This window comes from Aspergillus heteromorphus (genome assembly GCF_003184545.1).
Source record: "Aspergillus heteromorphus CBS 117.55 chromosome Unknown BO70scaffold_15, whole genome shotgun sequence".
Classification (NCBI taxonomy): Eukaryota; Fungi; Ascomycota; class Eurotiomycetes; order Eurotiales; family Aspergillaceae; genus Aspergillus; species Aspergillus heteromorphus.
Genome location: NW_020290420.1, coordinates 27,129 through 42,646, shown reverse-complemented (window position 1 = coordinate 42,646; position 15,518 = coordinate 27,129). Strand labels below are relative to the sequence as shown.

At 46.8% G+C, this 15,518-nt stretch overlaps 5 protein-coding genes across 5 annotated transcripts; 4 read left to right on the top strand and 1 right to left on the bottom strand.

Annotated features, from left to right (window-relative positions):
- Positions 1–615: 615 nt before the first annotated feature.
- Positions 616–3,601, top strand: BO70DRAFT_316074 (putative NADH-ubiquinone oxidoreductase, subunit G). The gene is made up of 7 exons (XM_025540339.1): positions 616–886; positions 940–963; positions 1,024–1,075; positions 1,130–1,144; positions 1,196–1,218; positions 1,272–3,153; positions 3,213–3,601. The coding sequence occupies exons 1-7, from the start codon at positions 772–774 to the stop codon at positions 3,313–3,315; spliced, it is 2,214 nt and encodes a 737-aa protein (XP_025398560.1). The 5' UTR covers positions 616–771; the 3' UTR covers positions 3,316–3,601.
- On the bottom strand, positions 3,567–5,274 carry BO70DRAFT_362696 (uncharacterized protein). Its single transcript, XM_025543378.1, has 4 exons — positions 4,923–5,274; positions 4,632–4,849; positions 4,279–4,582; positions 3,567–4,222 (listed from the first exon to the last, which is right to left on the bottom strand). Exons 1-4 carry the CDS (start codon positions 5,077–5,079, stop codon positions 3,735–3,737), a joined length of 1,167 nt encoding a protein of 388 aa, XP_025398559.1. The 5' UTR covers positions 5,080–5,274; the 3' UTR covers positions 3,567–3,734.
- A 1,012-nt stretch (positions 5,275–6,286) lies between these two features.
- Positions 6,287–9,309, top strand: BO70DRAFT_293465 (putative cytokinesis regulator (Byr4); the record flags this gene model as incomplete). Its single annotated transcript, XM_025539439.1, has 2 exons — positions 6,287–8,681; positions 8,732–9,309. 2 exons carry the CDS (start codon positions 6,287–6,289, stop codon positions 9,307–9,309), a joined length of 2,973 nt encoding a protein of 990 aa, XP_025398558.1.
- A 3,277-nt stretch (positions 9,310–12,586) lies between these two features.
- BO70DRAFT_49096 (uncharacterized protein) lies at positions 12,587–13,397 on the top strand. Its single transcript, XM_025548486.1, has one exon. It carries the CDS (start codon positions 12,866–12,868, stop codon positions 13,331–13,333), a length of 468 nt encoding a protein of 155 aa, XP_025398557.1. The 5' UTR covers positions 12,587–12,865; the 3' UTR covers positions 13,334–13,397.
- A 132-nt stretch (positions 13,398–13,529) lies between these two features.
- BO70DRAFT_316065 (integrase zinc binding domain-containing protein) lies at positions 13,530–15,516 on the top strand (the record flags this gene model as incomplete). Its single annotated transcript, XM_025540338.1, has 5 exons — positions 13,530–13,999; positions 14,072–14,194; positions 14,257–14,311; positions 14,373–14,512; positions 14,635–15,516. The coding sequence occupies 5 exons, from the start codon at positions 13,530–13,532 to the stop codon at positions 15,086–15,088; spliced, it is 1,242 nt and encodes a 413-aa protein (XP_025398556.1). The 3' UTR covers positions 15,089–15,516.
- Between the last annotated feature and the right edge of the window lie 2 nt (positions 15,517–15,518).

The window sequence follows — 15,518 nt, the reverse complement described above, 5'->3', positions numbered from 1 at the left end:
AACAACACGATGCCACGGGCATCAATCTGTTCAAAGGAACAGACAATTCTCCGATACTAACAGAAAGAAAAACACACAGAACCCGATAAGCAAGGAACAGAACAAGCAGCAGGATGGCCGCCTATGTGGACAAAGAGGATAAGGCTATATAATACAGCCCAGCTCCAATCCTTCTCTAATCGCCCCAAAACGAATTGAGATATACACACAAGAATGGAAGTTAATTGGAACTGTCCTACTACTTCAAGTTTGACACTTGTTTGTTATATTGACTTCTACCCCTACAGAGCTATCAGGTGACAAATAGAATGTAGCTACTGTTAGTAAAGAACTATACCTTCATCAGGCAATCCTTGAAGGATGACCCTAAGGAGCTCCAGCTCAGTGCATCTGTTCTTGGGTCATGTAGCAGAGGAGGTAGGGAATGGGGGACCCTACCACCTACAATAAATCATGCCCGTGAATGAGTTATGATGAGAAAAGAGGAAAGGAAATGGAAATGAAAAGCCGATTTGACGCTTATTAACAGAGAAATGTGCATGAGTCGGATTAAAGGCTTTTCCGGAGAGCCGAGCCAATCCGCAGGCGGCAATTTGCGAGTGACGCCCTCTGGCTCCCGCCGTGTCTGGCAGAATCCGAACCAAGCCAAAAGTGCTCTCTCATCGAGAATCACCCAGCTTTATAGGCCCCCCTTCCACCACCCTATATTGGCTCTCTCGTGCTTCTTCCTCCCCACCACTTTACCCACTCACATTTGCTTTTCTTCACAGCATGCGGCCGCAGTTGCATCGTGCGGCCGCCCGGCTCGTCCGGGTCTCCAAGGTCAACTATCCTAGGACTTTCGCGACGACTATCCCTCGCTCAGCTGAGGTTGAACTCACAATTGGTAAGTTATGATGCCTGCTGGCCTCTAATACTCTTACTGAACTTTCATAATAGATGGGAAAAAGGTCTCTGTAGAAGGTAATCATTACTCGCGTCTCAATATATAACATTTTATCACTCTGCTTACATGGCTTCAAGCTGGCTCGGCTCTTATCCAGGCCTGTGAAAAGGCCGGCGTGACAATTCCAAGGTAATCCTAGCCAAACAAATTTAATTACGAAGAGATACTAACAGAATCCACTAGATACTGTTATCATGAGTATAGTATAATCCATTCAGGTCATTATTTCAAATACTAACTAAATAATAGAAAGCTCTTGATTGCAGGCAACTGTATGTCCATTGCATATTCTGAACTGTTAGGAAGTGTACTGATGTTGTTTTAGGCCGCATGTGTCTTGTGGAGGTCGAACGTGCCCCTAAACCAGTGGCATCATGTGCCTGGCCTGTACAACCCGGCATGAACGTCAAAACAAATTCACCACTCGTACACAAAGCTAGGGAGGGGGTCATGGAGTTTCTGCTTGCCAATCACCCCCTTGATTGTCCGGTTTGTGATCAAGGAGGCGAGTGCGATCTTCAGGACCAATCAATGCGGTACGGTGCCGACCGCGGGCGTTTCCATGAGGTTGGTGGGAAGCGTGCCGTTGAGGACAAGAATATCGGACCACTGGTCAAAACATCTATGAATCGATGCATCCACTGTACTCGGTGCGTCCGATTCATGAACGATGTTGCGGGTGCTCCTGAACTGGGAACCACTGGCAGAGGAAACGACATGCAAATCGGTACTTACTTGGAGAAAAACCTCGACTCCGAACTTTCCGGTAATATAATTGATCTTTGTCCTGTCGGCGCCCTTACTTCAAAGCCTTATGCTTTCCGCGCCCGCCCTTGGGAGTTGAAGCATACCGAATCCATTGATGTGCACGACGCCTTGGGCTCGAACATCAGGATAGACACCAGAGGAATGGAAGTTATGCGTGTGGTTCCGAGGCTTAATGATGACATCAACGAGGAATGGATTAACGATAAATCTCGGTTTTCATGTGATGGTCTGAAGACCCAGCGACTCACAACACCATTGATACGTCGGGAAGGGAAATTCGTTCCTGCTACATGGGAACAAGCTTTGACTGAAATATCTTCGGCTCACCAGAAATTGCAACCGAAGGAGAACGAATTCAAGGCCATTGCGGGACATCTTGTGGATGCTGAGTCACTTGTGGCTATGAAGGACCTAGCTAATAAGCTTGGATCTGACAATCTAGCTCTCGATCAGCCAGGCGGCAGCTCGCCCATTGCCCATGGCGTTGATGTTCGTTCTAATTACCTTTTCAACTCTAAGGTATACGGAATCGAAGAGGCAGACGTGATTCTTCTTGTTGCTACCAATCCTCGCCATGAAGCCTCGGTCCTCAACGCGCGGATCCGCAAGCAATATCTGCGCTCTGATCTCGAGATCGGGCTTGTTGGCGCAGAATTTGACGGCACTTTTGATTTTGAACATCTTGGATCTGACATTTCCGCTCTAAAGGCTACTCTTTCAGGTCAATTCGGCGAGAAGCTTGCTAAAGCTAAGCGACCAATGATAATTGTTGGCAGTGCCGCAGCTGAGCATCAAGATGCGAAAGTCGTCTTCGAAACTATCGGTAACTTCGTCGAAAAACATGCAACCAATTTCAACACCCCTGAGTGGCAAGGGTATAACGTTCTTCAGCGCGCGGCATCCCGTGCGGCAGCCTACGAGATTGGCTTCACAACGCCTTCCCCCGAAGTTTCTCAGGCCAAACCTAAGATGATCTGGCTGCTCGGTGCTGATGAGATCACTGCGGATGAAATTCCAAGTGATGCATTTGTTATCTATCAAGGTCATCATGGTGATAGAGGAGCTCAGCTTGCTGATGTTGTTCTGCCGGGCGCAGCCTACACCGAGAAATCTGCCACATACATCAACACAGAAGGCCGTGTTCAAGTTACTCGAGCAGCCACTTCGTTGCCCGGTGCAGCACGTGATGATTGGAAAATCATACGCGCTACCAGTGAATTTCTCAACACGCCTCTTGCCTACGATGACATTGAGGCACTCCGCGACCGTATGGAAGAGATTAGTCCCGTGATGCGCCGATACGACGTTGTTGAACCCACATCTTTAAGCTCCCTGAGTAAAGTCCAGTTGGTCGATCAAAACAAAGGCACTCAGCCAACTGGAACATCCTTCAAGACGGCCATTGAAGACTTCTATTTCACCGACTCAATTGCCCGAAGGTATGTACCGGCAATCCTTATATTTTGTTGGTGTCAGCCAATTTCTAACTATATTATAGCTCGCCTACCATGGCCCGCTGCTCAGCGGCAAAGGCTACAGGAAACCCCGAAACTAACTTCATGGCTGCTGGAGAGATGTCACCCCAGGCTTTATATGGCTAAGCTTTAACATTTATAGTTGTGCTCTCCGGTTTGTTTTTATTTGGTGTAGGCGTTGTTGTTGTAACACCTAAACATCATCTTTTTGTTCTTTCCCCTCAGTAATTCTTGTTATTGATCTTACCACATCTTTCTTGATTATATCTCGGGGTAGCTTTTTGAGACAACTCGGGACGTGTCAGCAGAGGTGGTTTTGTACATAAGATCAAAAATCAGCTTCCGGGGCCTGACGAAGTTTTCAACCCCGATATGTATTTTGTTCAGAATGGAATCAGTTAGTCCCATTTCTAGACAGTACTATGTAGCTACTCCATACCATTTATCCGTCAATTTAGGGCAAGCAGCACGTTCCTATTGCTCAACTAAGCCTGTCGTTTTCACTATCATCGGAAACAGGCATTTCGTACTGGTCCGTGGTGTTATCATAACTCATCATCATCCGTTTCTCCTGCACTTTCTTCCCGTTCATGTTGCTGATTCCGCAATTTGTTTCTCCTTCGTGTCGGGGGGATCGGGGTAAATGGAAGCACTCTTCGCGGGGGTGGCGTCTGTTCATTTGTAATAGGACGATCGTAAGCTTCTTTGGGTCTGCGGGCCTTTTCCTCTCTCTGATCATCATGAGGCGACAGGGACATATGTCCACCGGCACAATTCTCCTTCCCCACTCCCTGCGAGGTTGGAAAAAGCCAATCATCGGTATTTGGTTCTTCTTCTTCTTCTTCTTTTTCTTCCTCTCCTCCTCCTCCGATGGGGCTAGATTGAGCATTGGTCCGCTCGGGATCCAACGATTCAAATACATCTTCGCTCTCGGTATCATCACTCTTTAATTCTGAAACGGTACGTTTCATGTGCCAAGATGTCTCGACAGGCTCGCTAAAGCCACCCGATAAGGCTGTATGACTGTTGTAAACTACATTATAATCTGAATCAGTTTCCACACTCGCATGGTAATTGGCCGAATCTTACCATCTACATTGGTCTTTGCTGAGGCCAGTAGGCGCTGTTGATTGCGAATCTTGAGCTTCTTTTCATTCAAAAGTTGCGTGAAGTTGGTTATCAGCTGCTCTTCATGCAGGCGTTTAGCTCTAGTGAGCTCTTCGAGCTGCGTGACAAGTTGGTTGATGGTGTCTTCAGCCGTGTGGTAACATTGTTGTAAAGTTGAAAGGCGCTGCTCAAGAAAGTCGGACCTCGTCACGGCGACAGCAGCCCAATCAAAAAGCTCAACTGCCTGTTCCCCAGTCTCCCTCAGGATTATGGACCCTAGCTTTAGCTGTAGACGATTAGCAGCTATCACGGTGCCTGTTGGCAGATAAGCTTACGGTTATAGCCTGTATTTTTCTGCGAATCGAGATAACCAATTCATTCTCGCCAGTGCTGCATGTAGTAATGCTCGCCCAGGATTCAATCCCGGGAGGTATTGTTGACTTTTCTATGGAGCCTTCCAACTGTCCCAAAACATGCAACATGATGTGAGTCCAATCATCATCGCTCCCCTGAAAGCTTTTGGTTCGATGACTTTCCGAACGAGCCTGTCGCACTGTGCTAGACGTCAGTACTCCATGGAAATCTAGTCTATGCATGGGGCAAATTGAATTGGGGGTGCGCCATACCGACTCCAGTGTAGGGGATATCGCCTTCTGTAGCTGTAAGGTTCAGGTCCAGAGCGGCAGAACCGACCCACAAGACATGGACTAGAACATAGGTGTCGGCCTCATCCGACCTCGGAATACGTAAAATTCGGGGCAAGCTAGAACTGGCGCGAGACATTTCTCAAGTCAAGGCAGAAGCTTTGGGAAGTAGTAGTTAACATGTGGTAGGTGGAGTGCTTCGTTCACAAGATTCACTTTGAAAAGTGGCTTGAAATTCTCGACATACTTCATTATTGGTGTAAACTAGGCAGGCATCCCAAGCAGTCTACACCAAAGGGTTAAAGTGTTGCCTGCTTTTGCCCGCTGTAGCCTGCAAAGTCGCAGGAAAACGTATGTAAGCAGGTTTTAGTAATGGTAAGATGCACACCTCACGAGCGCTTTCTTTGACGTCGCGATACAAGTCCTGATAGTATCGAGTAATAAACGGCACTGACATTTCTAGAGTAATAATCCCAATAACAACTGACTAACTGCGTGAGCTGCTGTCGAGGAGACTACTAGTGGTAAAAGCTAGATAATAAGACGAAGTATTAATGGGTACTCCGTACAGTGACGGTCTATCTATCTACCTACTACTTACTTAGGTAGCTCGTGTAATAGTTTAAAAACACCGGGTAAATGAAAGCGGAGACGACAGATCCATTTTTGAAGCAGGAGCTGCAACAACAAGTACTCCGTATACCTACCTTCAAATCAGTCCTTCGTTCATTCTCTAGCCTTAACTCCCTCAGGGCATCACTACCATTGCGTTGCTCGGACAGGGACACAATAATATCTGGCCGCGTGGTTGAGGGTGGATGATTCCTGTGCAGCCCTCGCGCCCCTTTCATACCACAGACAAGTAAGTAAGATTACGTTTCTTCCCTCGCAACGGGTTCCTCCAGCCACCACCATTGATCACCACCATTACCATCATTATCATCATCGTCATCATCATCATCATCATCATCATCATCATCATCATCACGACGTACGGATACTTATATGATATCCGGGGATCTAACCCTGTGCCCCTTGGTCTACTCATGATTTATTGTTTCTTCAGTTTACGTGCTTTCCTTTATGTTTATTCGCATCATGAGATGACCTGATATCCATCCAAACTGTATCCCAGCCAGGTTCCCCTCTCCTGATACCCGTTGTCTCTAGGCTCCACTCTGACTTGCCAACGTATCCCCAAACTCACTCGTCTCTTGCAGCACGGGATGACTTTCTTTTCTCTTGACAACCTGATCCAAGCACTTGTATGCTCTGAGTCCGCCACATAGGTCTTCGAATGCCTTTTTAGGCCATTACTTGGACATACGTTTATTTATCACAAGGACATGGCTCCATTAACTCTCGAGGTGCGCCACAGTGAGGAGGAGACTATTGAGTGTTGGGACGATGATGACGATCTTCAATGCTTTGAGGAAATTCACTTGCGGGCCGCATCAAGTGCTACATCTGTGACAACCTCTTCAATACGTCGGTCGGGACATCGGGACTCGATATCATCGCGTCGTTCCGCGCGTTCCGATATTGACTCAAATACAGGAGATGAAGACTGGCAGGTTCAATTATTAGATAACGATGAACTCGTGAACGAAGAGGCCATCGCCTCTGCCAGGAGCGCGGGGATACCTTTGCCTACAAATGTTCCCCGGTCAGCTCTCATTGGGGGCACTATCAAGCGTCTTGGGCATAGAAAAAAGAGGAAGGACATTGTTGATGACTGGTCCGATGACGTCGAATTCCCAGGTCCCGATAGCGTGTTAGAGTTGAGAGGTTCACTAGATACGCCTTTCCCCGAGTCGCTCCGGCATGTCAGTTCGGCTGCCGTAAGTCCAATCAAACCTTTGGCTCCTCTATTAGGTAGAGATATATCGACTCAGCTCAACTCGGCCCTTGAAATCACTGCCACTTCTCAGCAATGCAGCGAACCAAACAACACCAAAGATGTTCCTACAATCAGGGTTGCGAGGCCTCAAATTCCAGACGTGAATTCATCTGTCGGAAACTTTATTTCTGATAAAGATATTAATCTGCCCGATAGTTTCGAGGAGGATCTTGAATGGCCAGCCGATGACATCTCACTTCGACTCTCTCCTCGGAAGCCCCATCTGGAAAACTCAAGCCACTCCCCGGAGGACTTCGATGTAGACTGGTCGGAAGGCAGTATTGGTGTCCGACTCGGTGGCACCGCAAGAGAGCCCCCATCCAATCCAAGCTCATCGGTCTCTATTATCAGCCCAAGTGCCTCTAGTTGCCTGACGGCCGAAAGCGAAGATGATGGCCTCGATGGTCTAGTAATTCCAGAAGGGCCCCTCGACTTGGAAGCGACCTTGAAGTCACGAAAAGAACCGGCCCGTCAAGAAGCTGTTCCATTGGAACCGATTTCTCTTGATCAAGCATCACTCAGCACTGATGACTTTTTCTCGGGGCTTGAAGTTGACAGCGGCGATGTTTTTGATCCTCGGAGGCTATCAATAAATCCGAACGTCAAATGTAAAAGGGAGTCCCCTAAAAGCCCTGCGCGGCATTCGACAACTTCCATCACCTTTACCAATACAACAATTTCCCCGAAAACTCGGATTCCGCGTCTTTTGGGGCAAGATCGCCCGCGCTCAACCCATCTTGAAACTGTCTCGGAGAGCGGTGCTCTGTCGAGGTTTCGAACACCACAGCGCCGGCCCGGCGGTCATTCATCACAATCATCTATATCCAGCGCTCCTTCTGGATCTACTTCTACTCCGTCACAGATTCCCATGACCCCCAACCGGCGACACATGGGAACCTTGATATCAAATGATTCTTTTGTTGGAGAACGTGTCGCGCCCGCAAGGCAGCTACTGAGAGCTAAGCGTTCAATGCCATCTATGCGAAACGTACAGCAGTCCGTGTCAGATACTCAAAGTTCCCCTACACCTCAAGATGGGCCAGGTTTGTATAATCATTCTACTTTCCGGCCTAAGACCCCTATTGATCGCATATGGACCGATACGAAGCCATTTGTTCGTAAGCCTCAAGCGCCATTCCTTCCAGCTGGAGCCTCCGAAAAACAATCCCATCACGCCAGCGTTAAGAACTATCGATACAATCGTCGATCCAACCCCGACAGTCCCCATGACGCATTGAGTCTCCAGGGGCCTGTAGCTCGACTGGCGCGATCAAGTCGCCATGACACCCCAAGCAAAATTATGAATGAAACAAGTCCAGAAACTCTGGCCACCACAAACAAGAGGGCACTTACACGGCCCACCCGTCGGCGCAATTTTGGTGACGGCTCCGAGTTAGCGTTGTTTGACGACTTGCCTACCTCTTCTTCAGCAGAGAGAAAATTTGTCAAGCATCCCACAGGGCGGGGTGTTCCAAGAACTCTCCGAAGTAAGCTGGGCCAGGGTCAGTATAGCTCACTAAAAGCAGAAGTCCCAACCGAGCCAGCTTCTCCGAGTGCCACAATAAAATGCAATACCGCCACTCCGAGATTCGCACGGGACACCAATTCATCGAGAAACGCAAGAGAACAACGGATTGCCTCTATGGTAGGTGTCTTGAAGAATCGCGAGCATTATCCGCTTGCACCCCTTGGCTCAAACTGGAGGCCTCCAAATACCTCTCGACTGTCTTCTACCATTGGGTCGGCATCTGTTCGAGGCAAGAAAAGTAAATTTATACCAACTTCTGTGTGCAAGCCCCAACTGATCAAGTCTATGGGTGCGGGTGTGCAAGAGCGCAAATGTAAGTTAAGTTCTGCACTGCACAATCTGAAAATGGACTGACATTACCAGCCCTAAATGGCATGCGCTACAATCCAAAATCGTTCTGCTGGGAGGGAAATGAAGATATGGTTCATGACTTTGAGACAATGTCGCCCAAGTCACCGAAGCCAACCCCAGCTCTTATCACCAATATAGGTGCTATGCAGAATGTTCAGGTTGTCGGCGGTATGGTATTTGATCCACAACGTATGTGCTGGCTCAAGCTGGCACCGTTGCAGCCGGGAAAAGATGGACTGGTGGCTATACATGATGAAGACGACGTTTTTGCCGGCCTTGGCGATCTAAAGGAGACCACAAATATCATGGCTGGTCGATTCCTGGGTGTCAATGATGAACCAGGCCTTGTAGCCAGTGGCGATGATAGGAGTTACGAAGATTCGTCGGATGAGTGGCCTGTAACGGAGGAGTTCGATGTTGGCCCCGAATTTATTCGGCGCCAGCGTGCAGAGGAAGAAAAATGGAGGCGCAAGGTCGATAAGTGGACAATCTATGACCGTGGGAGGTTTGGGGACGGCTGGAGATGGGCTATTCGAGATCTGGTGAGATTCAATAGCACCCTCAGAACACAAGATCTTGACCACACATGATTCAGTTCCGAATCGGACTATCCCCTCCTCGCCCATACACATCCGTGCTGGTACTTCTACTGCCGGATGATGAAGTCGATGCGGCAATGAAGACTTTCATGGTTATGAGAATAGACATCCGCCGCTCCTATATTCGGTTGGGCCGTTGGGACTATTCCCCATGAGATTATGACTTGAAATGCATGTACTGATGTATTGATGATGAATTGATGTATATTACCTACCTTCATGCTGTTTATGCATATATGACTCTCCATAGTACTTTTATCACCGCGAAAAATGAGAAGATTATACACTGTAATCGCTTCAACACCCTTAATTCAAGAGGGGGAAAGGTTGGCCGTGTCTGCTATAATAATTTAATAAGCCTCTTATGATTGTTATGCATGCACAGTAGTGGCAGGACTAATATGTCTCCGTAACATGTACTTATTTACTTCTCTGTACATATGTACCTACTCTGTTACCTAGGTAGTAGGCAGTGCCTTATTTCTCCAGAACAGGTAGTAGGTCTAAACATTGTGCATACCTGGCCGACCTTTTCCCTAAAAAAGAATGATGGGTGCTTGTCAAATTTACGCCCCAAAAGCAAACTGTCGTTTAGCTATGTAATTAACACGACCTAGGTGCAAAGTATACAAATAAAAAGTTCGATGTCACTGTACATAAGAATACCACACATGGTGGTACTCCTTAGACGTCTCCGGTTATTTGTTCTTGTTTTGTCATATTTACCTCAAAAGTACTGCCTGATTACTACTACCACTAACACTACCACTACCACCATTGCTTATCTTTGCCGTGCTACCTATTATATTCACCCACCGCACACCAAGAGCAAACAGCACAAATGCCTCTCTATATGGTAGTTTAAAAAAGGCAGCAGGTGCTGGTCACTACCTCAAATATAGCATCCATTGAATATCTATAAAGTTTAAACGAATGCATGCTAAATACCCTACATACATTACCATGCTTTAATAATACCCCAAGGTACGTAAGGTGAGACGTATAGACTACTCTGTACAGAGTGAAGGTAGCAAGCAGCGCTACAAACGACCCAGCTTGGTGGCAGCTAGCCAGAAGTTCCAGACCTGAATGAAGTATGTAGCACTACGTACAGTGCGAAATGACTGCATATACATGAACCAGGATCAAGATTCCAACATCATAGAACAGTATGGGTGTATGGACTAATAGAATGAATGTAGTGTCTCGAGTTGACCCCCTGTATAGCATACATAGTAATCGTTATCAAGCACAATAATAGTATCCCAACGCCCAAAAAAATGAATCAACATAGTACTATAAGTAGAAAGTAGGGGCCCGGCAATTTACAAGGCCACTAAGCAGTAATAACAAAACACAAGTCTCGCGGCGCAAAAAATGCAGTAAAAGGCGGGATAGATTAGTGTCAGCATCAGAGTTTGGCTTGAGACAAGATAGGACTCCGTACCTGATATCATGTATGTAATCAATGACCATGACTACCTAGGTAGATAGTACTATATAGATACTAGTGCTACTGGCTTGCTTACTAGTGGTACCTATTTACACCGGCTACTTGCATAAGACAGGAGGGAAAATATTAATAGGGGAATCTCTAGCCCCTTCCTCAATCGCCAAATAATCTTCCCTTATCTAGGGGGAAGGATCCGGAGGGTATCCTGGCTACCCCATTGCTAGTGTAGAGGTTTTTTGTGGAGGGAGATACCTACTAGGTACATAGCCAATCTGTACGGTCGTCGTACCTACTACCGTAGGAAAAGCACATGTGGACTGGCCCCCAGGCCCTATTAGGCCGGTACAGTATGTGTACTATGTGCACCTCATAGTTACTGTCCTTTTGTGCACAGTATAGATAGTGGATACGCTGTCTAGTGAAGGGGGCCAGCCAACAATCTTCAACAATAGGCGGCTTTTTTCCTTACAGCCAAACTAGGTATGGATCCACTTATAGATAGTAGATATCCCCACTGAACTTACTCCGCACTCCACTGAGCAGTACTGTCCAGTAGGTTGATAGCATAGATACCTGGCACGTAGCCCCAACTCCGACTGACTGATTGCCAGTTTTAAAAAGGAAATACCCACCACAAGTCAACGGGGGTTAGCACTTTCACTGTCCCCCTTGTAGTTATTAACACTAATCTAATTCACTCATTAAACCTTCATATTAGCCCTCTGGAAATGATTGCTCTTTCAACTGTATAAAGAGTTACTGTGCTGTTTTGCACAGACCTTCCTAGGGTCAGCTTATAAAGATCTAACAATATATACTATATTAAATACAATCGCCAGAGAAATGCCGACGCCGTCAAACAAAAAAGCCAACTCATATATTCCGACATACAGAATCTACCACCTAGGTACCTGATCTATCTCACTGACAGGGCACTTTACATACTTACAGATCCAGCCAGGTGTGTTGCTTATCCAGGTACCTAACTAAGTACTCTAGACATATGCCTTACGAAGTACATGTTCCGTGCCTGGACTGTGCCTTGACCTCGAAGAAGCATGTGGTCTTGAAGCGCTAGGTGTGTCGTCACCTGCAGGATAGTCCAGGAACCTTGATGCTGACATTATCATCATTGCCATAGTCGTCAGCGTCTTTTTGGGGGGGGGGGGGGGGTGGGGGGGGGGTGATATCACCACAGAGAAAAAGGTTCAGAAAGGGTGGCCAATGGCTCAATGGCTCAAAAGACCAGCCTACCCATTGACTCTGTAGAGAGCCAGCAAAGCTGCGTGCGGATGGTGCTTCTGCGTACGCATGGCGCTTGTGACCTTCGGTACATACCTAGGCACAGAAGTAACACCCTCGACTACCTACCTCCGGGCCATCTCTATTCCATTGTCAGGCTAAACTCGGAAGATGGATGGTACTCTGTTACGTTTTATTACAAATATTGTCGAACATGGCACCAGCTTCAATGTTTTCGACTTTGTCCCCGTGGTACAGATAGCTCTTGCAGTATTGCATTAGCCATGCTATGATAGGGACAGGACAATAGCCTGTTCTCAGCACACATCCAGACCTTGGCTCATGGTGACAATGTATGTACAGTACCCTCGCATGAAGAGTAAAGCAGAGGGCGCACAATATCTTTGCCCAACTGCAAAATCGTTGAGTTTTCTACTGCGCCCTTGATAGGATACCCCTGACCAACCAACAAAAAGGGTGGTTGCCACTAATATCGTACAGGCGCCTCTACATGCGCGCCGGACGACTATTCAAGTCTGTCAAGATGAATCACGACAAACGCTCCTCCCAGGGTTTAAAGCCCATATGAGCGACGATGCTGAATTTTTGCCATGAAGGCCCATCATCTTGCGGTGTTTGAGTCCCCTGCAATTTCAGGGATCTTCAACTTTCCTTTTTCTCCCCATTCTGATCCCTACTCGTTCCTTTCTGAGACCCCTCACCTTCGTGTTATGATGCCTGATCCATGTCCGTTCCACAAGACCTTCACCTGTAAATGACTATGGGCTCTTTTGCTTTCCTTTTTTTCCCGCCTTTTTGTTCTGCTTCTTTGTACAGGGGTGGGGCTGGCAGATGAGTGTTCCCTGGTACTCAGCATTATCATGCTCATACTCCCTTACATATCTTGTTTCTTTTGCCGCTCACGGCGTTGAACCTGGTCTGTGTGCATGTGTACGCGGCATACTTTTGCTTGGAGAAAGAAGCAATTTACACCCTACACAGGGATTCTTACAATGGCTCTACCTACTACGTGGTTTCAAGACCGACCTTGTATCCTTGTCAGATACTATGCCTTGGTCTTGTGCATATTGCACCAGCACATTCTATTCTACTCATGCTAAGACTTCTCACAGGGTCTGGTCAGAGCTTTCAGCTACAGTTACCCATTTAACTGTGACTTCGTACCCACTTGGGATTGGCATTCTGGCCCTACTTTTCTCATTGTTGCTCGGTTTTGCCTCAGCAGGAATTGAAACTGCCTCTTGCCATCGTTACTTTTACTTATTCAACCGAAGATTGAATGAAAATCTTCTGCCATGAAATTACTCTCATGTTTGATCTGGTACACTGTCAATGAATAGAGTACACAGAAGAGCTCATTTGATTCTTTCAATCATCTTGATAAAGCCTAGGAGCCTTGGTCACACTCTCCATTCTTTGGTGTTCTGTCAAGCCCAATTTTGTTTGTTTATTTATGTTAGACGTATCCCTCAACGTTTCCGCAATCATGAGCAATATGAGTGGGTACACAAGACGCAACAATGATGGCCCTGACAGCTACATCATGAACCACCAGATTGCCTTGCCTGTCCCGTACAATCATGGGGATACCCACGAGTTTGGCGTTAATGATTCGGGGTCATATCCCTTCCAGCAACAGTCATTCAATGCTTATACACAGCAGTTCAGCTCACCATATGGCCATTCCAGCATCTCCCCCAGCACGCATCACCTGTCACCACATCATTCGCCAGGGCATTCAGTTCCATCAACGCCAGATCATATACCTCTTCAACACGCTATGCAATATATGCCCCACTCGCGTTACCTGCAGTCTCCGGGCTTCTTGCCCCTACGTGAAGCAATTACCGAGGCAGATATTGAAAGCCAGGAATCCCATAATGAGTCGACAATGTTATCAGAAGCAGTGATTCCCCCTCTTGATGGCTTTCCTAATGTAAGGGAATTCGACCAGCTAATGAAAAGGTATGAAATTTTTCACTATCTAAAACAGCACCAGACATGCACTGGCACATACTCATATCAGATATGCTATAGTTATGTCGATGATTTATCCATAAAGAAGCAAGACAAGGCTCTGATTCACGCAAGAAGAGCACGAAATATCAAGACAGTACTGATGGATCCTAAAGACACAGCAATAGAATCAGCTCAATTCCGGTATGATACTTCTATTTTTTTTGAGATCCAAAGAACTCTCATGCTAAATTTGGTTAAACTAGATTTTGGGTAAAGAAGATGTTCAAGCTCCAAACAGTTGGATCTGTTACATCAGATGTTCGTATATGATCCCCACTACATACAAGGTCTTGATTACTGATGGAATGTGATATTCAAGTGTGCGAAAATGATCTGCCACGAAGGGAAACCAGTGGCAATTCGGGAAAAGTTATTCAAGATACTTACTAGAGCACATCAGCAATGTCAACATGGCGGCAGAGACAAAACATCCGCCCAGGTTCGACAAATCTACTCTTGGTAAGGCTACACTGCTCAAGTTATTATCCAAATCTAGCATTTAGCTGAACAGCACAACATCTGATACACTTCTTATTTCACACCCAAGCTTATTGAGCGGCTCCATGTTAACGTCTCCCAAGGGTCCCGAAAGAACTTATTTCGCGCTTTGTTAAAATATGTCCAACTTGTCAAGTGCGTCGAGGTGGATCACGACTGACGCCCCCCAGCTCAAGAAGAAGTTCTCCTCGTCTCGAGGTTGCATCCCGTTCACCGAAGCTTCCATCACCGCCTATATCACGACGCGATTCTACTTTAAACGGACAAGTTCCAATTGATAGACCGCAGGCAGACTATTTTACACAATTCAACAGTCATGGCACTTGGCTAGAAAGTCAGCGGAGCTTGCAAGAGAGGCAAGCCATGAATACAGGCCATGTGCGCTCCTTCAATAGTGGCGCCATGGGCCACCTCACAAGCACTCTCCCCGGGACACTGGATTCATTTCATAGCGACATGCCAGTGCCATCTTCACAAGTTACCTACACTGCAGGTTACCCTTCCGCTCATGGGGCACCTAGCCATAGGGAATTTTGAATTTGGACTACATAGCTTGGGAGAGGGGCAGTGATAACCTAATTCGATTTCGTCATGAGCTCGCCAAGCCCACAATAGTCCCCTTTGTTTCTCGAGTTTCTATCGCATTATTCAATTTGCTCGCGACGATTTGCACAACGCCTCTGATCTATACCTTTGCGGACTAAGTCGGGGAGTATTGCCACTTGCATTCCATCCAGTTTCATCAAGGTAGCCCGGCCTCGAGAGTAACGGCTCGACTTATGGGCTACCAATGTCTCCCAAGGCGCTATAACACGAGCACATTGCCACAACTCCAAAAGGAGCGGTTACAGTAAGCCAAGTAAGTCTATTGCCTTGGTTGGCTGCAGGTGTTAGCAAATTTGATACAAAATGTTTCGATAAAATACTTTGTGGCATTTGGTAGAAATTAAAGAAAGCATCAAGCCAC